General features: G+C 38.4%; 1 protein-coding gene across 1 annotated transcript in view; it reads left to right on the top strand.

Moving 5' to 3' along the window:
• LOC128686525 (dual specificity protein phosphatase CDC14B) overlaps window positions 1–22,245 on the top strand; it is a 107,332-nt gene extending 85,087 nt beyond the window's left edge. Inside the window, exons 9-10 of the mRNA XM_070080474.1 lie at window positions 8,561–8,764; window positions 20,032–22,245. Of these exons, the coding sequence (XP_069936575.1) occupies window positions 8,561–8,764; window positions 20,032–20,662 (835 nt within the window). The 3' untranslated portion in view covers window positions 20,663–22,245. The remainder of the gene's footprint in view (window positions 1–8,560; window positions 8,765–20,031) is intronic.
• The last annotated feature ends 529 nt before the right edge of the window (window positions 22,246–22,774 follow it).

Below are 22,774 nucleotides of genomic sequence, written 5' to 3'. Positions count from 1 at the left end.
GGGTGTCCTACAGACTAATTTTATATACAGAATTATCAACCAAAATGTGTTTTAATATTCCACTTTCCTTTGAAACCTTATTTTTCCCTGCAAACTTTTTCCCAGTTTGCAGTATATTTCTAAGGTTAGAGTAGGTTAGGTTGTCCTATATCCATAAAAAATAATGAATTATAGCATACCACTACAGAACTCTATAAATATAAGATGAAAGGCGATAAAAAAGTTTGGCATGAACAGAAAATGGGCACACACTGTTTGTGGCTAGAGCAATACAGTCAGATTACTTCTCTTCATGTTGCATTCAACAGTCACCTATTTCAATGTTTTCACAACTGTGCCATGGTTAAGAGGATGGACTGGGTAATTGTCTTTGCAGCATTAACTGTGACTTGATTCAAATTTTACAATATCTCAGCCTAGATTAAAACTTGGGGCTTGCCTAATTAGCCAGGATATTGCCTCATGAGGCTCTCATAGCTATTATAGCTTAATTCAATAGGCACCACCTGCAGGAACTTGCATTGTTCCTTGTTGAGGATGTCTACATCTGTTCCAGCATTATTTCTTGTGTTTATTGGTTATAGGTTGAAGAGTCATAGACCTTGGATATTAACAGCATTCTCTAATTTGTATCTCTCTCCAGTAAGTTATTTTATTCTGCAGATTAAACATTTGGTATTATAGTACCTTCCTGATGCATATATATAGAGTATGATGCAATGAAAATTTGATGTCAGATTATAATGGAAAGATGTAGAGGAAATAAACACACAGCATTTAGCTACAGTATTGGAGTATATGTTTAGATGGACAGGCTCGTGAAAAAACAGGGCGAATATGGTAAATGAGAAGAAAAAATGTGAATAAATGGTTTACAAAACCGACATGTTGATAAATGACAAACTCATGCAAAATTTGGGTATCTTTATTCTGGAAATGTTTTGCCACACAGTGGTTTCTTCAGTACAGTGCAGAAAAAGTTGGAAGATGAGAAGTTTGAAGTAATCTGTCCCTCAGCCTGGAGTTGATGTGGTCAGCCCATCAATCTTGATAAAAGTGCCGAAGACTTATGGACTGAGCACATCGGTTCCAGGCTGAGGGACTGATTGCCTCAAACTCCTTCTCATCTTCCAATTTTTTTTTGCATTGAACTGAAGAAGCTACTGTGTTGCAAAACATTTTCAGAATAAACATCCCAAATTTTGCATGAGTGTCTCATTTATCAAGAAAAACATAACTGGAGTGTTTGGTAGCCTCTGGAAAGAAAGGTCATTAGTGAATGCAAAAGAAAAAAAGTACCTGAATGTAATTGTGCCAATAATTTTATTCAAGTGTGATGCTTGTTCTTTGAATTTTGCAGTGAGAAAGAAAGCTAGAAGTATTTTAGATGTGTTTAAAATCATTGTGTGTGTGTGTGGGTGTGTGTGTGTGGGCGTGTGTGGGTGTGTGTGTGGGCGTGTGTGTGGGTGTGTGTGTGTTGGGGGGGAGTGTTGTGCAGAGAATAAAGAGTGTAGAAATTAGAAGACAGTAAGGATATGAGACATTTAATTCAATGAATGGAGGAAGGGTTGTTGAAATCTTTTGGTCACTTAGATAGGTGTTGGGTGGATAGAAAATATAGGAGGCGTCCCAGGAAGGGTTGGAAAGCGAGTGTGAAGGAGGTTTTGAGTGGTGGGGACTTGAGCATCCAATATGCATGTGTGAACATGTTACATTAAAGTATGTGGAAGAAAGTGGATTATGTGATTTAATATTCTGTTAGTGTGAGCAGGGTAATATTTATAAAGCAATTCAGGAAAAAATTTTAACCAGACGAGTTCTGGAGGTGAAAGTGTATAGTGCCTACACTCTGAAAGTTGGTGAGATGTTGCAGTTCAGTGGATTATTATATCCCTGCACTTTTGGACAGATAGACTGAGAAATAGTAATTGAGGTCTTTGTTTGGTCAAAAGTTTCCAGTATATTAAAAGGAGGTACATACTGTATCTGCCATAGCCATGGTCCCAGCAGTTCATTTATTTTAATAATTCTGTGCTAGCAGTAAAATGTCTCTAGTTTTTGCTTGGATATCTTGTCTGATTTAGAAAATGATATGAGCATAAAACAAGTGTTCTGAGTGTCAGAGCACAAGTGCTTTGCAGCATTACATCACTGGCCTGGCAGCCCTTCTTTTCAAAGTTGTAATTCTTACCCTTTATCAATTCAGACTTTGACTGTTTTTATTCTTGTTCTTTCAATTACATCATTATTATTCTTAGGTCTTCTATCTGTTCCATCCTTTTTATAAAACTACCTGACTTTGTCTTTTATCCTTTGCTCATTTTGAGCTCTTCATTCTTTTCTTATTAAAGCTATTGAAATTTGTCACAATTTGCTGATTTTGTTATTGCCCAAAATACCAAGTTTTAATTTGTACTTTTGTCAGTTTTATTGCTTTTATACCCCACCATTGAAATATCCAAGTACATTTTATTTTTGGATATTTCCCTTTCAGTTGCTACAATCATGTAATTATGATTTCAAGTCATATGTACAAGTGTGTTCAAACCATTGCAAGGTATAATATTCCTCTCATTGTCTTTGATATACCTTGGAGAGGGTTTTGAAAGATATCCTGCTTCTGAAGCCCATCCCTGAGCCAGGCTTGTCTAGTACTTGCCTGGTCAACTAGGCTGGTAGTTCACTGGCCCACATATCTATCAGTCTGCTTGATTCAGCATTTTACAGAGAGATATATTGTGTATTTTTATACGTATATACTTCTAGGCTGTTGTATTCTGGGCACCTCTGCAAAAGCAGTGATTATGTGTGAGTGAGGTGAAAGTGTTGAATGATGAAAGTATTTTCTTTTTGGGGATTTTCTTTCTCTTTGGGTCACCCTCCCTCGGTGGGAGAGGGCCGACTTGTTGAAAAAAAAAAAAAAATTGTAAAGTTTGCTTTTGAAGACTATTATGCAGGATTCTCTACACTTGTTCCAGCAGTGTTTCTCATATCTTCTGATAAGAGGTTGAATACTCTAGGCACACAGATACAGTGTTCTCTTATTGTGACCATGGGGCCTCTGCTTTTCGCAGGGTTTATGTAACATTTTCTCCTATATCTCTTGCTCCATTGTATTGTTGTGGTAATGTGTAGATTTTGACTAGGCCCTCCAGTACCTTCCACATATATTTCAATGCTTATCTCTCCTCTGATACAAATAGTAAATATTTAGGACTCTGAATCATTCTTAGTAATTTAAATGCTTTATTGGCTGTATCTGCTTCAACCCCAATGTCTCTCCTGCTTTGAACAGAGTGGTCAACACTGAACAATAAGTGAGAGCACAGGTGATTTGAATAGTGTTACCAATGGCATTATAACTCTTGTTTTGAAAGTGCTTATTTTCCACATTTTCCTGGCTTTTGAGACTTTTAACTTAATGCATTTTTTAAAAGATGGGTCAGCTGGAATTATTACACTCAGGTCCTTTTGGAGGTTGTATTTTGTATCCAATGCTTTTGATTAGTTCTTCATTCTTCCATATCTAAGCAGTTGGAACCTTCCAGAATTGAACATCACATTATTCTGTACTGCCTACTGAAAGGCTACTTATATCCTCTTGTAATTTATCCATTCTTCTTCTGTTAAAGTGATTTTTTCAGGTTTATTTTGGTATCGTCCCCAAATGATATGAAGCTGTATGGAATGTTTTTATCTAAACAAAGGTGCCAGGGCCATGCAAATGCTACATTATGCTTTGTTTGCTGCTTTGTGTTCTATTTGTCAGAAAGTTAAATGTATATTTGCCTACTTTCCATTATATCTGTTGCCCTCATTTTATGTGCAATCACTCCATGATTGCATTAGTAAAATGCCTTCATGAAACTGGTGTAGACCACATTTGCATTTTTGTCTTTTCCAGTGTCTCCTTAATTTTTCATCATAATGGTTTAGTAATTGTGATGTGCATGATGTTCCTGTTCAAAATCTATATATAGTATAGTACTTTCCTAAACAGAACAGTAAATTAATAGAAAAAGGCATTCATTTAATTTGTATAATTGAAGTTGGAAAGTATAAGAAAGCTAACATACTGGGAATGTTGTAGTAATCCCAAGCATGGTATATTTTACAAAACTTGTCCATTGTTCTCTTTCTGTACTTGCTTGCATAAAGTAAATACAGTAGACAAAATTGGAATTACTTTTTGGTAAAGGCTTTAAAATGATAAAAAAAAAAAATTATGTATGCATTAAGTACATGTATATGTAATTTCACTTTCTGTACCATTTCATTTTAGAAGCTTGTTTGTTTTTGCATGGTTATTTCCTCTGTATAGATCATTATTGTAGAAATAGTGTAAAATATTTTAACTTGGTATTATAAATTCTTTAGAGTTTTTGTAGAATTACAATGGCTTCAAGTCTCATTTTATTTTAAATAATGTGCTGAATATCAGTGTATCCCAGGCTTGTCATTTTTTCAGTTCGTTACATAAATTGATTTTCTCATTGAAATATCATTTACTGATTTAAAAAAAGTTTAAATTGTAATTCCTCTAGAAATGTTTCCAGAAGAATGCCTAGAAATATCATACTAAAGATGGTCTCTGATTGAGAATGGAAGAAATACGAAGAATACATTTCAGCTAATATTTATTGTGACTGTATGCTAATCATTTTAGCTTTAATGAAGTCTGGGATTTGCTTTGTTGCGGTCACTTAGAATCTAGGTATATGAGTTTTGCTTGCTTTTATAAGTATTTAGTTATGGTAGAGTATTTAGTATGGTAGAGTTATAATTGAAAGAATTAAGAGTAAGACGGAGAATAGGATAGCAGATGAACAAGGAGGCTTTAGGAAAGGTAGGGGGTGTGTGGACCAGGTGTTTACAGTGAAACATATAAGTGAACAGTATTTAGATAAGGCTAAAGAGGTCTTTGTGGCATTTATGGATTTGGAAAAGGCGTATGACAGGGTGGATAGGGGGGCAATGTGGCAGATGTTGCAAGTGTATGGTGTAGGAGGTAGGTTACTGAAAGCAGTGAAGAGTTTTTACGAGGATAGTTAGGCTCAAGTTAGAGTATGTAGGAAAGAGGGAAATTTTTTCCCAGTAAAAGTAGGCCTTAGACAAGGATGTGTGATGTCACCATGGTTGTTTAATATATTTATAGATGGGGTTGTAAGAAAAGTAAATGCGAGGGTCTTGGCAAGAGGCGTGGAGTTAAAAGATAAAGAATCACATACAAAGTGGGAGTTGTCACAGCTGCTCTTTGCTGATGACACTGTGCTCTTGGGAGATTCTGAAGAGAAGTTGCAGAGATTGGTGGATGAATTTGGTAGCGTGTGCAAAAGAAGAAAATTAAAGGTGAATACAGGAAAGAGTAAGGTTATGAGGATAACAAAAAGATTAGGTGATAAAAGATTGGATATCAGATTGGAGGGAGAGAGTATGGAGGAGGTGAACGTATTCAGATATTTGGGAGTGGACGTGTCAGCGGATGGATCTATGAAAGATGAGGTGAATCATAAAATTGATGAGGGAAAAAGAGTGAGTGGTGCACTTAGGAGTCTGTGGAGACAAAGAACTTTGTCCTTGGAGGCAAAGAGGGGAATGTATGAGAGTATAGTTTTACCAACGCTCTTATATGGGTGTGAAGCGTGGGTGATGAATGTTGCAGCGAGGAGAAGGCTGGAGGCAGTGGAGATGTCATATCTGAGGGCAATGTGTGGTGTGAATATAATGCAGAGAATTCGTAGTTTGGAAGTTAGGAGGAGGTGCGGGATTACCAAAACTGTTGTCCAGAGGGCTGAGGAAGGGTTGTTGAGGTGGTTCGGACATGTAGAGAGAATGGAGCGAAACAGAATGACTTCAAGAGTGTATCAGTCTGTAGTGGAAGGAAGGCTGGGTAGGGGTCGGCCTAGGAGAGGTTGGAGGGAGGAGGTAAAGGAGGTTTTGTGTGCGAGGGGCTTGGACTTCCAGCAGGCATGCGTGAGCGTGTTTGATAGGAGTGAATGGAGACAGATGGTTTTTAATACTTGACGTGCTGTTGGAGTGTGAGCAAAGTAACATTTATGAAGGGATTCAGGGAAACCGGCAGGCCGGACTTGAGTCCTGGAGATGGGAAGTACAGTGCCTGCACTCTGAAGGAGGGGTGTTAATGTTGCAGTTTAAAAACTGTAGTGTAAAGCACCCTTCTGGCAAGACAGTGATGGAGTGAATGATGGTGAAAGTTTTTCTTTTTCGGGCCACCCTGCCTTGGTGGGAATCGGCCAGTGTGATAATAAAAAAAAAAATAAAAAAAAATTAGTTATTGATCAGCTTAACCCTTGCAGGGTTGGTGCCGTACTAGTACGCGTAAATTCTAGCGCCTTCAAATCTAGCGAGAGAAAGCTGGTAGTCCTACATATGAAAGAATGGGCCTGCGTGGTCAGTGTGCACAGTATAAAAAAAATCCTGCAGCACACAATGCATAATGAGAAAAAAAATCCGACCATGTTTGTGGTATAAAACAGCGAATTTGCAGTGTATCTTCGTGTGGTATTTATGGTTGTGTAGGTAGTAGGTTGGTAGACAGCAACTGCCCAGGGGGTACTACTGTCCTGCCAAGTGAGTGTAAAACTGAATCCTGTAATTGTTTTACATGATGGTAGGATTGCTGGTGTCTTTTTTCTGTCTCTTAAACATGCAAGATTTCAGGTACGTCTTGCTACTTCTACTTACATTTAGGTCACACTACACATACATGTACAAGCATATATATATACACACCCCTCTGGGTTTTCTTCTATTTTCTTTCTAGTTCTTATTCTTGTTTATTTCCTGTATCTCCATTGGGAAGTGGAACAGAATTTTTCCTCCGTAAGCCATGAGTGTTGTAAGAGGCGACTAAAATGCCGGGAACAAGGGCCTAGTAACCCCTTCTCCTGTATAAATTACTAAATTTAAAAAGAGAAACTTTTGTTTTTCTTTTTGGGCCACCCTGCCTCAGTAGGATACAGCCGGTTTGTTGAAAGAAAGAAAGAAGAATTCATGGTTGTATTCTCGTTTTCTTGGTCTCATTTGATAGAATGGAATATATATTACAGAAATAGAGATGATTATGATTGGTTTCTTGATGACAAGTACCTTGAAATTGATCTCAAAGTAGCAAAAAAGTTCGATTTTTGCTGATGTTCAAGAGTAAACAAATCATGCCACACATTCAATACTCATCAACTGGTGAGTCTTAATATTCTTTCACAAGTGTGCTGATATTATTTATACCGTTTTTACAGTGATGCAGTAGTATACAAAACAGTAAATCTTCTATTTTTTGTGAGAATAAAAATTCAAAATGGAAAACAAAAGTAATGTAAGAGGGGCCTGGAGACATGACTAATGAACAGATGAAATGTTATTTTAGTGCCAGGAATGTCTGTCCTGTTTATTCTGGATCCTGTCTTGAATAGGCATCTTTTGAGATTTGTGTGAAATTGGCCAAATTGCCAATTTCTGACCACTTCATTGGGTAGTTGAAATCAGTAAATGGGCAGTTTCTTGTGCTCAACAATTTTAGTAGACTGGAACATTAGAATTGGCCAAAAGTAGGGCTCAAAGTGGGCAAAATCATCAATGCGTAAATATCGCCAAGATCGCTAACTTCACGAGAGCGTAATTCCGTAAGTTTTCCGTCAAATTTTCTACTTTGTGTCATTAAGATTGGAAAAAGATTCTCTATCATCTCATTAGACACCCCCCCCTCCTTCCAAAAAAAATGGACCCTGGGAACGAGTTTGGGAGAGGGTCTCTCGACCCTGATAGGGTTAATGATATCTGGTAAATATTTTGCATACACGTTCTTTTACCATTTTTGTAACTAATGTAAACGAGACGAAACTATGATTAAGATCTTGTTCACTTGACTTATTCAGCACAGATTGTTTGGCAAATAAGCTTAACTTGTATTGTTGATGCAACTCCTGCTAATGGAGTAGTTTAAGCAATACAGTGGACCCCCGGTTTACGATATTATTTCATTCCAGAAGTATGTTCAGGTGCCAGTATTGAACGAATTTGTTCCCATAAGGAATACTGTGAATTTCATTAGTCCATTTCAGACCCCCAAACATACACGTACAAACGCACTTACATAAATGTACTTACATAATTGGTCGCATTGGGAGCTGATCGTAAAGCGGGGGTCCACTGTATAATTCTACATTATACGTAACATAATACATATGCTCACATAGCCTAAGTTATACACCAACTATAGGGAAGGGCTGCAAATCAGAGATGTTGGAAATTTTATTGTAATTTGAATTATTTAATCCTGTTAGTGTTTACCACGTATTATTATTGTTGTTACAATTAGTCAGATTTCAGCCTTCTCAACTAAATTATTTAAAATGAGATTTGATACAAATTTCAGTCTTCTTAACTAAATTATTTAAAATGAGATTTGATACAATATTGAATGCTCTTAGGACTTGACTTGAATTTTAGTAGTATTGTATGCCTAAAGCTCTTGCTGTATTTCTAAAATGTAGTTTAAAAGTGTTACTAGACTCCAGGTGTAACAACAATGTTGTTGCAGCCTTGAGGACAAAGCCCACATTCGCACCAAGTCCACGCCTCTGGGCAGTGGCAGTGGCGGTGGTGGTGGTGGTGGCGGCGGCAGCGGTGGGAGAGAGGCAGTGTTGTCTCCATTGAAGGCTGGCAAGGTTTCCACTCTCACCACAGCCCATCGAGATACTGCACGTAGGCCTATACGTACCACCACCACAGCCACCAGCAAAAGGTGAGGAATTTGCATTTATACAGTGTCTGATATAACAACATTTGGTCTAGAATTTATACAATAGGATTATGTTAGTAAAGTAAATAAGTGTTTTTACTTTATGGTTATTGAGGTATCTCTGTAGTATCTGTACTTGTTGCTATCACTGCAGTAAAACTCCCAAGCTTGGGTCATTTTGTGAATAAATTATATATTTTAATAATTTCTTTATATATAAATGATTGCACAGTAGGGCTTCACTTGTAATAGTCAGGACCAAGAATAGTAACTGATATTTTGGGCTAATTAGAGTTTCTATAGTAGGATTGCAGAGCATAATTCATTTAACCTTGTAATGATTAATCTGTTTATATATGAACCACATATTGTACTATACAGTGGAGTAATTTACAAAAATACTGAAGAATGTAGAATGATGTCAAGACAATTTAAATATCAGTTGAAGTAGCAGAAGTCTTGGAAGTTGGGATGACAGATAAGCCTTATTAACCTTACCACGGGCGGGGTTAGAACCCACGATCAGAGTATCTTTAAACTCCAGATTGTCGCGTTAGTCACTGGGCCAGCTAGCCACAATAAGATTCATCCAACTTATTGTGGCTAGCTGGCCCAGTGGCTAATGCGACGGTCTGGAGTTTTGAGACTGATCGCAGGTTCTAACCCCGCCCGTGGTGTGGTTCATTTGCAATCGTGTCATTACAATTTCATGAGTCGAGTCATAAGCCTTATGTTAAATGTACATTATAATGTAGCCAGATTTTTTCTAGTCTATATTTTCATTGTCTAGTAAAAGGATTGGTGAAGGGTGGCTGTTACAGGAGGCTGCCAAGGACAGTTATTTAAAATCTTCCTAAACAATAGTTTTAAATGCCATAAATTCATACACTTATATTTCTCTCTTATGAACTTGCTGTTACTTGAACATCTTTATAAATAAGTACTGGGTGATTAGTTCTCATCACTGCAAGCAGAGTTATTTCATGAATTTCCAGAAAACAATGAGCACATTAGGCCTAAATTGAATATGCTGGTATATATTGTCTCTCTCTCATTATCACTTTCATCACTGCAGCATTTGGCTTCAAGACTCTCATTAAGGTACATTAATATCACACAAATTCCACTGATTGATTTCTACTTCATTAACATCAGGAACAATGTTCATTAGTGTTTTTGACTAATGTAATAACTTGAGAATTTCTTATGTTGCCCTGAAGCACCACTTGTATCTACAATATATCATCATCCTTAGTATTCATGACAACAAACCATATCTTTCTTCTTTCTTTCGACACACCGGCCGCATCCCACCGAGGCAGGGTGGCCCAAAAGGAAAAATAAAGTTTCTCCTTTTACATTTAGTAATATATACAGAAGAGGAGGTTACCAGCCCCTTGCTCCCGGCATTTTAGTCGCCTCTTACAACACGCCTGGCTTACGGAGGAAGAATTCTGTTCCACTTTTCCATGGAGATAACAGGAAATAAACAAGAACAAGAACTAGAAAGAAAATAAAAGAAAACCCAGAGGGGTGTGTATATATATGCTTGTACATGTATGTGTAGTGTGACCTAAGTGTAAGTAGAAGTAGCAAGACGTACCTGAAATCTTGCATGTTTATGAGACGGAAAGAAGACACCTGCAATCCTACCATCATGTAAAACCATTACAGGTTTCCGTTTTACACTCGCTTGGCAGGACGGTAGTACCTCCCTGGGTGGTTGCTGTCTACCAACCTACTACCTGGGAACAAACCATATATTATACCATATTATCCACAACATAAGACTGGGTAAAATGCCAGAGCCATGCAATGCACTAGTCTGCAAATGTAATGAGTTGACAAATAAAGGTATTGAACCCTTGGCAAGCCAGTCCTAAAACTAGCAGACCAGTGCATTATCCACTCTACCATGCTGTCCCTTTTAATGACTTTGTTGGGCCTTGAGGTAGAGCTGGTTTGAGATTCATTTGTAAAAACCTGCATTTGGTTACATTGGGGCTAATGCTAACCTTCGTATGGTGCATAGCCAGTGTACCTAGTTGGATGTATCTTATTTAGCCAGCATGGTCCAGTGGATATATTAGCCTGCTAGCTTTAAGACTGGCTTGCAGTGGGTTTGATCCCTCTTTTCTGTTAGTTGATTATCATGTCAGTACAGTTTTGCAAGTCATTTAAATTTAATATTGAAACCTTTCCTAAAACTTTCATAGCTATCAGATTCTATGAACTTCAAAAATTTCTTTTGAATTCACCGCAGAATTGGCATTTTGTATTCCTAATTATCTGATCCTTGGACTGATTCAAAGATGTGCAGTTAGGTTGCAAGCAGTAAATACTTTGTATCTAACTATGGCTGGATAAGCTGGGTCAGCACAACAGTTAAAGAAACAGCATCACAATGCTCTTGACCTCAGGAATATAATAGCTATCAAAATAGTTGCAGGCACTTTCTTGTGAAGTCCAGTAACTTGTTGAACTGGTAATGGGGACACTGAAAACCCTAGAACAATTATGGATGAACACTTTTTCCACTGATAAGAAGTTTGCACTGGAGTGTGCCAACTGTATTAGGCCATGACAAGATAGCATCTTCTTTGGCTTATCACTCCACTGGCTTATTTCTTACTACTAAAAGCAAGGTTAATTCACGACTTTCCAGAAATCAAATGAGCAGATTTCTCCACTTGTTTCTCAGTATCATCGTTATCTACAGATATCTTTTCACCAGGTTTGAAGTGATGAACATCATGGAAAAACCTTGATCCTAGTAGAATAAAAAATGGCCGTCTCATTAGGTGTTCACTTCTGTATGAAAAAGCTTAATTCTATCCATCACCTGAGGTCCAAATACAGGCACACCTACTGCAATGCTGACAACACTCCACTTAAAAAAAAAAGTATCCAAATAAAGTGTTATGAAACCCTGTAATATTTAATGTTCAGTCATGTCCTTTAACAGACATTCTCATCATAAAACAATGAATTTGTCATTCTGTGTCTTCACCCCTTTTGTTGTTTCTCCAACCATATTCTTTCCAGTGTTCATAAATAGCACATTGTTCTTCCTTACTGAACCACAAGATTTTCTGACACTTTCTGAAAAACTGTGAATATTTTAACACAACAACCAGCACTCAGAAGAGGATTAGACCTGCTGCTGTTAACAGGTTTTACTGTGAATTTACAGTAGTGTATAATGTTTGCAAAAAAATAGTCCAGGCACATTGTGTAACTCATGAGTTGTCAACAAATTACAAGGTTAAATGGTTGCATATAGGGCTGCTACAGCAATCATTTCGAGTGGCTGCAGAAGTAAGGAAGGTGCTAACCTGAACACTGGAAACTATGTTGTTAAAGGGGCACAGATATGAGCCCGTGAATTTTTCTCAAAGATCATTGCTTTTTACTAAACGGGGTTTTGGATAAATGAAGCCTTACTGTACAACCAAATAAAAAATGTCCAAATAAAGAGCTCCAAAACCTATTTTATCTTGCATATGTAACTACACTCATTAACTTAATCAAGGAATTCTGTCTTCAATGCACAGTACCAGGAAGTGTGAATGTCTTTGTATAAAAGTTACTAGATATAATAGCTACACTAAAGCAATAATTGTGTTACTAAAAATAATATATAAGAATGGAAGGGATGCTTATGGAAGAGGGAATCAAATATGAGGTGCTGAGAAGAAAACTGATGAACTCGCCAAATATCACTTTTGAGAAAAATCTACAAACTTTTGCTGTGTGTTTGCAAAAATATCTTGGTAACCAACCAAACTGGTCTCATTTTCAAGCAAATTAAATAAGCTTTGAGGTGGTATGAGTTAATTTCTTTTCTCATAAGCCAAATTACTGTTAGCATGGTAAGACATTCTTTTATTCTCAACAGATAAAAGGGACAAACTCACCAGTCTGAGTGATATATACAGTACTTGAAAGAATAGTGAACATTTCGGTATAGAAAACACAATTTTCGCTCACTGGCGAGTTTGTCAGTTTTTGTGTCAGTGCCTCATTTTTCCATTAGTTCATCTAAATATTCAATAATTAGATATAGGTAAGAAGTGTCTTGTTGCATATATATATATATATATATATATATATATATATATATATATATATATATATATATATATATATATATATATATATGGAAATGGCATGTGACAGGGTGGACAATGGAGCACTGTTACTGGTGATGGAAACATGCAATAGATGTTAAATTATTCAAAGCTGATTTATTGATTGAGGAGTCAAGTTCAGGTTAGGGTATGTAGTAGAGAGGGGGGGGGGGTAATGTTTTCCTTCTGGAAAGGGTCTTAGACAAGGCTTTAATTTTTTATTTTAACCCTTTGACTGTTTATGTCGTATATATACATCTTAGGCACCACTGTTTCTGACGTATTTATATGCGTAAATTCTAGCGGCTTCAAATCAAGCGGGAGAAAGCTGGTAGGCCCACATGTGAGAGAATGGGTCTGTGTGGTCAGTGTGCACCACATAAAAAAAATCCTGCAGCATGCAGTGCATAATAAGAAAAAAACTGACCGTTTTTTTGGATTAAAACGCCAACTTTGAGGTGTATTTTCATATAATGTTTATCGTTATGTTCTTGTTTTCATGGTCTCAGGTGATAAAATGGGGTGGCCCGGTGGCCTGGTGGCTAAAGCTCCCGCTTCACACACGGAGGGCCCGGGTTCGATTCCCGGCGGGTGGAAACATTCCGACACGTTTCCTTACACCTGTTGTCCTGTTCACCTAGCAGCAATTAGGTACCTGGGTGTTAGTCGACTGGTGTGGGTCGCATCCTGGGGGACAAGATTAAGGACCCCAATGGAAATAAGTTAGACAGTCCTCGATGACGCACTGACTTTCTTGGGTTATCCTGGGTGGCTAACCCCCCGGGGTTAAAAATCCGAACGAAATCTTATCTTATCTTATCTTAACACATTACAGAAATAGTTTCATTACTTTCACGATGAAAACGACCTTGGAATCGAGCTCAAAGTAGTGGAAATATTTGATTTTTACCAATGTTCAGGAATAAGCAAATTACACCACACGTCCAATACATGTTAACTGGGGAGTCTGCAGTGTTCCTTCTTTCTTATGTTCTTATGAGTCTAATATTCTTTCACTAGTGCACTGATATTATTTATACCTTTTTACAATAATGCAGTAGTCTGCATAACAGTAAATTTTGTATTTTTTGTATGAATAAAAAATAAAAATAGAAAGCAGTAGTAATATAAAAGAGGCCTAGAGACGTGACTGATGAACAGAGAATATGTTATTTTAATGCCAAGAATGTCTACATTGTTTATTCTGGACCCTATTTTGAAATTGGCATCTTTTTTAATTTGTGTGAAATTGGCCAAATTGCCAGTTTCTGACCACTTTATTAGGTAGTTCAAATTGGTAAATGGGCGGTTTCTTGTACTTAACTGATAGAAAAAATGGAGTTCTAAAGAAATAGCTATGAGTTTGGTCAACTGGAACAACGGAATTGGCCAAAAACAGGGCTCAAAGTCGGCGAAATTGCCGATGCGTATATGTCGCCGAGACCACTAACTTCGCGGAAGCATAATTCCGTGAGTTTTCGACCAAATTTCGTACTTTTGGTGTCATTACCATCGGGAAAAGATTATCATTTCATAAGAAATTTTTTTTTTTTTTCCAAAACTTTTGCGACATAGAATGACAGTTTCAGAAAGGGGCTTGCAACAGTCAAAGGGTTAAATGGGGCTTGGAAATGATAATGAACTTGATGCCATCTGGGAGTTTTGCTCATTGCTATTGATTCACTGCTTCTTTATTTTAAAGTGAAGTTGCAAAGCTTGGTGGAGGAGCTTGAAAAGATGTTTAAGAAAAGGAAGAAAAAACTGAACACAGAAAATAATAGGGTGATGAGAGCAAAAAGTATTGAAAAAGTGTTTGTCAAATTGTAGGAAAGGAAGATAGCAGTGTTGAGAAATTGGAAAAAAAAACAGAAGAAAGTTTGTCAATGGATGCAAAAGGGGGAAATGTATCAGGACATAGTAGTGCCAGTACCTTAATGCTGGTAAAGGGCTCTTGATCCAGGGAATTAGTTATCCTTCTTGAGATCAAACCTGATTACCTCTCTTTGCCCAGGCACTGCACGAGCTTTACATATTTAGCTCTTCCCATGAATATAATATTTGTGCCAATGATTTTGTATAGGTGTCAAACATTGTCTTTGAATGTTGTATTCAGCAAGTGGCAATGAAGATATTTGAAATTCATTATGTGGTGTGAATATTATGCAGAGAATAACAAGTGATATTCAAGCACTTAGCACACCAACCTCTACCCTCTCCTTTCATCTGTTCCTGGGATGACCCCCAGCCTTCTTTTCACCCCATATTTATAGACCCTCTTTTTCGTCTTAATCCCCTTTATCCTCTCTTCTTCTTTCAACAAACTGGCTGTATTGCACCAAAGCAGGGTGGCCCAAAAAGAAAAACAAAAGTTTCTCTTTTTAACTTTAGTAATGGATACAGGAGAAGGGGTTACTAGCCCCTTGCTCCCGGCATTTTAGTTGCATTTTAGTCTTACGACACACATGGCTTACGGAGGAAGAATTCTGTTCCCCTTCCCTATGGAGTTTATCCTCTAGATACCCAAAATCACCTCAACAATCCCACCTTATCCCTCTGAATTATTTCCTTTGTTCTCCCAGACCTAGTTTTTACTTCCTGAATTCTCGGCATTTTATTCACACACCATATATTGCTCTCAAACATGACATCTCTACTGCTTTCAGCCTCCTCCTCGCAGCTGTGTTCAGAGTCGATGCTGTGTACCCATACAGAAGTGTTGATACCACTCTGGTACATTTTCCTCTTTGCCTCCAGAGATAAACTTACTTTCTACATAGGCCAGGTAGGCCTCAACACCACCTACTATTTCACCCCCCCTCTCCCCTTTCATCTTTCATAGACCCTTAAGCCAACATGTCTACTCTCAAATACTTGAATACTGTGCACCCACTTCCTCCCTCCAATCTGATATTCAATCTTTTATTGCTTAGACTTTTTGTTGCTCTCGTCACCTTGTTCTTTTTATGTTCACCTTTATTTCCCTCTTTTACACACCCTTCCAACTCTTGGAAACATAAACACATATGCAGTTTAATGTGATCCTTTATTGACAACGTTTCGCCCACACAGTGGGATTTTTCAAGTCACACACAGATCTACCTGGGGTGGAAGGTACGGGAGTATTTATAGTCAGGTTCAGAATGTTGAGGTCAGGTGAAGAATGCTGCATCTGATGATCTGCCGGGTGGGGTTATAGAGTCTTGGGTAGCTTGGCAGGGGTATTGGACAAGTTGTGAGTAGACCTTCTGCAGTGTTCTATGTTCTTATGTGGGATAGCGATGAAGAAGTTTCTTGGCAAGTGGTTCAGCTATGTTATAGAAGCCATTGTTCTGGTTGAAATTGTTGGTTATAGAGATAAGCGATGATTCCAGGATTCTTCGGTATTGAGTGTTGTCTTCTGTGGCGATAAGTCTTGAGTTTCTGTAGTTAATTAAATGGTTGTGTGAATTGCGATGTTGTACACAGGCATTCCTTGTATCGTCAGTCCTGCTTGCGTATTGGTGTTCTGAAATACGTGTTTGGAGGTCTCTTGATGTTTCGCCCACGTATAATTTGTTGCAGTCATTACAAGGGATTATGTATACCCCTGCTGAGGATGGAAGCTTGTCCTGTCTACTACTGATGATGTCCTTGATGGTCGTGGTTGTGGAGGTAGATACTTGGAATGATGTATTGGAAAAGATGTTGGAAATATGTTTGGCAATGGAGTTGGTGGGGAGGACTATGTATCTCTTCTCGGCAGTGTCTTCTCTGGGTGTGTTGAAGATGTTTAATGCCCGCCGTCTGCAGTCTCTGATGAAGTGACGAGGATAGTGGAGTTTAGAAAATACTTGTTCAATTATAGTGCATTCTTCCTCAAGGAGCTCATTGCTGCAGATTCTGAGTGCGTGCAGGAAGAAGCCTATAATTACACCACGTTTTATTTTGGTGTCGTGGTGAGAGTAGAAGTGGAGAAGATCGTTTTGGTTGGTTGGTTTTCGATAGACTTTAAAACGAAGTTCATGGTCAGTTTTGCAGAGAAGAACATCAAGGAAAGGAAGAGTGTTGCCGACTTCTTCTTCAAGTGTGAACTGGATTGAGGGCTCGACCTGGTTGAGCTTGTCTTGGAGAGCTTGAACGTTGAAGCGCCTGGGAGTTACGAGGAGAATGTCGTCAACATAACGGAGCCAGGTGACAGTCGAAGGAATAATGGTGGAGAATCGCTCGGCTTCCAGATGTTCCATGTATAAGTTCGCCAGGACGGCACTGAGTGGCGAGCCCATGGGTAGACCAAAAGTCTGTTGAAAGAGGTGATTTTCGAAAGAGAAACACGTAAAGCCGACACATAGTTCAACGAGGTCGGCTTTACGTGTTTCTCTTTCGAAAATCACCTCTTTCAACAGACTTTTGGTCTACCCATGGGGTCGCCACTCAGTGCCGTCCTGGCGAACTTATACATGGAACATCTGGAAGCCGAGCGTTTCTCCACCATTGTTCCTTCGACTGTCACCTGGCTCTGTTATGTTGACGACATTCTCCTCATAACTCCCAGGCGCTTCAACGTTCAAGCTCTCCAAGACAAGCTCAACCAGGTCGAGCCCTCAATCCAGTTCACACTTGAAGAAGAAGTCGACAACACTCTTCCTTTCCTTGATGTTCTTCTCTGCAAAACTGACCATGAACTTCGTTTTAAAGTCTACCGAAAACCAACCAACCAAAACGATCTTCTCCACTTCTACTCTCACCACGACACCAAAACAAAACGTGTAATTATAGGCTTCTTCCTGCGCGCACTCAGAATCTGCAGCAATGAGTTCCTTGAGGATGAATGCACTATAATTGAACAAGTATTTTCTAAACTCCACTATCCTCATCACTTCATCAGAGACTGCAGACGGCGGGCATTAAACATCTTCAACACACCCAGAGAAGACACTGCCGAGAAGAGATACATAGTCCCCCCCACCAACTCCATTGCCAAACATATTTCCAACATCTTTTCCAATACATCATTCCAAGTATCTACCTTCACAACCACGACCACGACCATTAAGGACATCACCAGTAGTAGACAGGACAAGCTTCCATCCTCTGCAGGGGTATACATAATCCCTTGTAATGACTGCAACAAATTATACATGGGCGAAACATCAAGAGACCTCCAAACACGTATTTCAGAACACCAATACGCAAGCAGGACTGACGATACAAAGAATGCCTGTGTACAACATCGCAATTCACACAACCATTTAATTAACTACAGAAACTCAAGACTTATCGCCACAGAAGACAACACTCAATACCGAAGAATCCTGGAATCATCGCTTATCTCTATAACCAACAATTTCAACCAGAACAATGGCTTCTATAACATAGCTGAACCACTTGCCAAGAAACTTCTTCATCGCTATCCCACATAAGAACATAGAACACTGCAGAAGGTCTACTCACAACTTGTCCAATACCCCTGCCAAGCTACCCAAGACTCTATAACCCCACCCGGTAGATCATCAGATGCAGCATTCTTCACCTGACCTCAACATTCTGAACCTGACTATAAATACTCCCGTACCTTCCACCCCAGGTAGATCTGTGTGTGACTTGAAAAAGCCCACTGTGTGGGCGAAACGTTGTCAATAAAGGATCACATTAAACTGCATATGTGTTTGTTTCCAGTGTGTCGGTATTTTATACCATTTATTTTCCTCCCAACTCTTACAACTTCTCAGAATCTCCCAAAAGAACTGTCATTTACAAAGAGCAACTGTGACAGTTTCCACTTTGTATCAAATTCAGTCATCTTTTAATCTAACCCATCTCCTTAACACTTGCATTCTCTTCTTTTATAACTCTCTCTCTAAATATATTAAACAACACTAGTGACATGCATCCTTGTCTAACTACTATCACTGGAAAATAGATCCCCCTTCTCCCTGTCCTACCTTCCATAACCTGAGCCTCATTGTATAATAACTGCTTTTAGTAACCTACCACATACTCTATACATTGGCAACATCTACTGCATTACTTCTCCATCCACCCTATGATATGTCTTTTTAAATCTATAAATACCACAGTTCATCATTATCTAAGTATTGTTCACACATTCTTTCATTGTAAACATTTAGTCTTCACATCACTTACCATGCCTCAGTACTCCTCCTTGCTCTTCTGCTTTCTGCCTTACCTCTAATTCTTTCAATAATAATTCTATTGTAAAAGACATGTGCACTGATCAAGGAAACTTTTCTACACAAGTAGCTTCTTTTGAAGAAGCCACTTGTGGCAAAGCATTTTCTAATAAATAGCTTCATCTGTGCATACATGTGTCTTTTACCTACAACCTGTTGGTATCATCATACCAGTTCTACCAGTAATTCTACCATTCACCTTACCGAGTATACTCAACAGGTCTATTCTCCTATAATTAAAACAGTCTCTTTTGTACCCTTATTAGAAAGGAACTATCTATGCTGTCTGACAGTCCTTAGGTACCTTCATTCTTTTCATGCACATGCTGAACAGATTTGTCAATCACACCAACACTATGATATATCCCTATCTGCCTTGTTCCCATCTAACGTGGCTGCTTTACTTCCTTTTGTTCTACTGTTCTTATTGCCTCGTTCATTTTCTTGACATCTATCTCAAGCTCCTCCTTACCTGTGTGTGATTATTAAAATAATTTTTAAGGCTCAAACTGCTGGGAGTTTTCTGTACTAATAAGTATCTAATGAAAAGTTTTCTGAATAACAGTGTCTTGCACAGACACAGCTTAGAGCAAGAATAACTAAGGCACTCTTTCCAAGGTATATGAAATAGTAATGAATACACTGATGCATGAGTATGTATAGTAGTACCTCGCATATACAGTATGTAGAACCGCAATCAATATTAGTTAATATTAACTTTAAAATATGTTTGTCCTGTAGTTTTTTTTTGCTTAACTTACAATTCTTATTAACTTTTCAGGGAAGGAAGTCTGTTTAAATTACTATATCTTACTACTTGTGAGATATACTTGTACTTTTATGTGATGGGTGATTGAAGGCAGTCTCATAATTTAAAAGCGTTGCATGTGATATACTTAAGTGTAAATTGAAAATGTTATGTAATTGTGAGATTTTTTATCTCAAATATTTCTCATCCCATTTACACAAGACATGCTTGGCTATTGGGATCAGTGTACCGGGGATCTGCTCACCGTGGCAACAAGTCTCGTGGGGTTAGCCACTTCCCAGGACCCGCATCAACTTCTCACTCTCAAACACATGGCTTGAGCCCAACCTCTGTGATTCCTCTGGGTAACTCACAGATTTCTGATAGCTCAGTTTCTCAGAACCCAAGAATAAAGACACATCTGAACTTATCCAATTCTTCATCTTTCCCATCCTCCTTGACAAAGTCTTCATTCCGTGCTGCTCTTACATCATCCTCCATTTCGAAAGCTACCTCTATTTTCTCTTCTCTTTCATCTTATTCATCCTCGGTAAATGAAAGCCAAATCCCCAGAGGCAGCGACATGACCAACACAGGTGCAGCGTTGTCATCAGATAATGTGGATAATGGCAATATTGGAGATCATCCTGAGTTAGAAAATAACATCTGTAAACAGGAGCTAGAAAACAATGGCTGCAACCATCGAGATGACATTAGAAGCCGGACCTCGAGTGTGGCAAATCAGTCTCGGCTCTCGCCACCTGTTGTACACAGCAAACTCCCAGTCTATCGCATAGTAAAGGGAATAACAAATAGTAATCAACTTTTTCACTACCGTTTCTCTCCTGTGTAAGTTAGATGTTTAGTGATTAGTAATTTTATTTTTATTTGTCTGCATGAACATATGTTTTCAGATTGAATCAGTTTTGCTTTAACTTGCTTGCAGATTCTTTGTGCATAGACAGGTATTTTAAAGCATATGTTGTTCTTATTTGGCATGATATTCCATTATATATACAAACTAAATAGTAATACCTGTTAAAAGCAGGGGGGATATAGTGTTGGACTGGTTGGTATTTTAGTTCACTAAATGTACGAGAGGGGAAAGTACCTAGGGATTGGCAGAGAGCATGTATAGGGAAGGGAGACAAAAGAGATTGTAAAAATTATAGGGGAATAAGTTTACTGAGTATCCATGGGGAAGTGGAACAGAATTCTTCCTCCGTAAGCCATACGTGTCATAAGGGGTGACTAAAATGCCAGGAACAAAGGGGCTAGTAATCCATTCTGTATATATTACTAAATTTAAAAAGAGAAATTTTTGTTTTTCGTTTTGGACCACCCTGCCTCGGTGGGATACATCCAGTGCATTAAAAGAAAAAAAAAAGAAGTTTACTGAGTATACCAGGTAAAGTGTATGGTAGGGTTATTATTGAAAGAATTAGAGGTAAGAGAGAGCAGGATTGCAGATGAACAAGGAGGCTATAGAATGGGTAGGGTAGATCAAGTGTTTACGTTGAAGCATATATGTAAACAGTATTTAGATAAAGGTAGGGAAGTTTTCATTGCATTTATGGATTTAGAAAAGGCGTAGGGTGGGTAGGAAATTAATGTGGCAGATGGTGCAAGTATATGGAATAGGTAGTAAGTTACTAAATGCTGTAAAGAGTTTTATGAGGATAGTGAGGCTCAGGTTAGGGTGTGTTAAAGTAGGTCTTAGACAGGGATGTGTAATGTCACTATGGTTGTTTAACATATTTATAGATGGGGTTGTAAAAGAAGTAAATGCTAGAGTGTTGGGGTAAGGAGTTGAATTAAACTATGGGGAATCAAATACAAAATGGGAGTTAACACAGTTACTTCTTGCTGATGATACTCTGCCTTTGGAGGATTCTAAAGAAAAGTTGCAAAGGTTATTGCATGAGTTTGGGAGGGTGTGTAAAGGTAGAAAGTTGAAAGTGAACATAGACAAGAGTAAGATAATGAGGGTATCAAATGATATAGATAAAAATAAATTGGATATCACATTGGGAGAAGGGAGTATGGAAGAAGTGAATGTGTTCAGATATTTCGGAGTTGATTTGTCAGCACATGGGTTTATGAAGGATGAGGTTAACCATAAAATTGATGAAGCAAAAAAAGGTGAGTGATGCTTTGATGTATCTGTGGAGACAAAAAAACGTTATCCATGGAGGCAAATAAGGAAATGTACGAGAGTATAGCGGTACCAACACTTATATGGGTGTGAAGCTTGGGTTGTAAATGCTGCAACAAGGACGCTCGAGGCAGTGGAGATATCGTGTCTAAGGGCAATGCGTGGTGTAAATATTATGCAGAGAATTCGTGGTGTGGAAATTAGGAGGTGTGGCGTTACTAAAGGTATTAGTCAGAGAGGTTGTTGAGGTGGTTTGGTCATTTAGAGTAGAATGATTTGAAGAGCGTATAAATCTGTAGGGGAGGGAAGGTGGGGTAGGGGTTGTCCTTGAAAAGGTTGGAGGGAGGGGGTAAAGGAGGTTTTGTGGACGAGGAATGTGGACTTCCAGCAAGCATGAGTGAGTGTGTTACATAGGAGTGAATGGAGACAAATGGTTCTTGGAACCTGACGAGCTGTTGGAGTGTGAGCACGGTAATATTTTGTGAAGGGATTTATGGAGACCTGTTAGCTGGACTTGAGTCCTGGAAATGGGAAGTACAATGCCTGGACTTTAACCCTTAAACTGTCCAAACGTTGATCTACGTTCGCTCGCGTAACACACCGAACATAGATCTGTGTTTTTTACATGCTTTCAAATGGGGAAAATCAAGATTGGAGCGCTATGAACATAAATGTAGATCTACGTTTGAACAGTTTAAGGGTTAAAGGAGGGGTTTAGGATATTGGCAGTTTGGAGAGACGTCTAAACTGTCGTATCTGAGCGCCTTTGCAAAGACAGTGATTATGTGTGAGTGATGATGAAAGTGTTGA

Source organism: Cherax quadricarinatus, unplaced genomic scaffold, assembly GCF_038502225.1.
Source record: "Cherax quadricarinatus isolate ZL_2023a unplaced genomic scaffold, ASM3850222v1 Contig501, whole genome shotgun sequence".
In the NCBI taxonomy this organism is placed as follows: Eukaryota; Metazoa; Arthropoda; class Malacostraca; order Decapoda; family Parastacidae; genus Cherax; species Cherax quadricarinatus.
The sequence above is the reverse complement of the archived record's forward strand: the minus strand, read 5'-3'. Positions and strand labels throughout refer to the sequence as shown.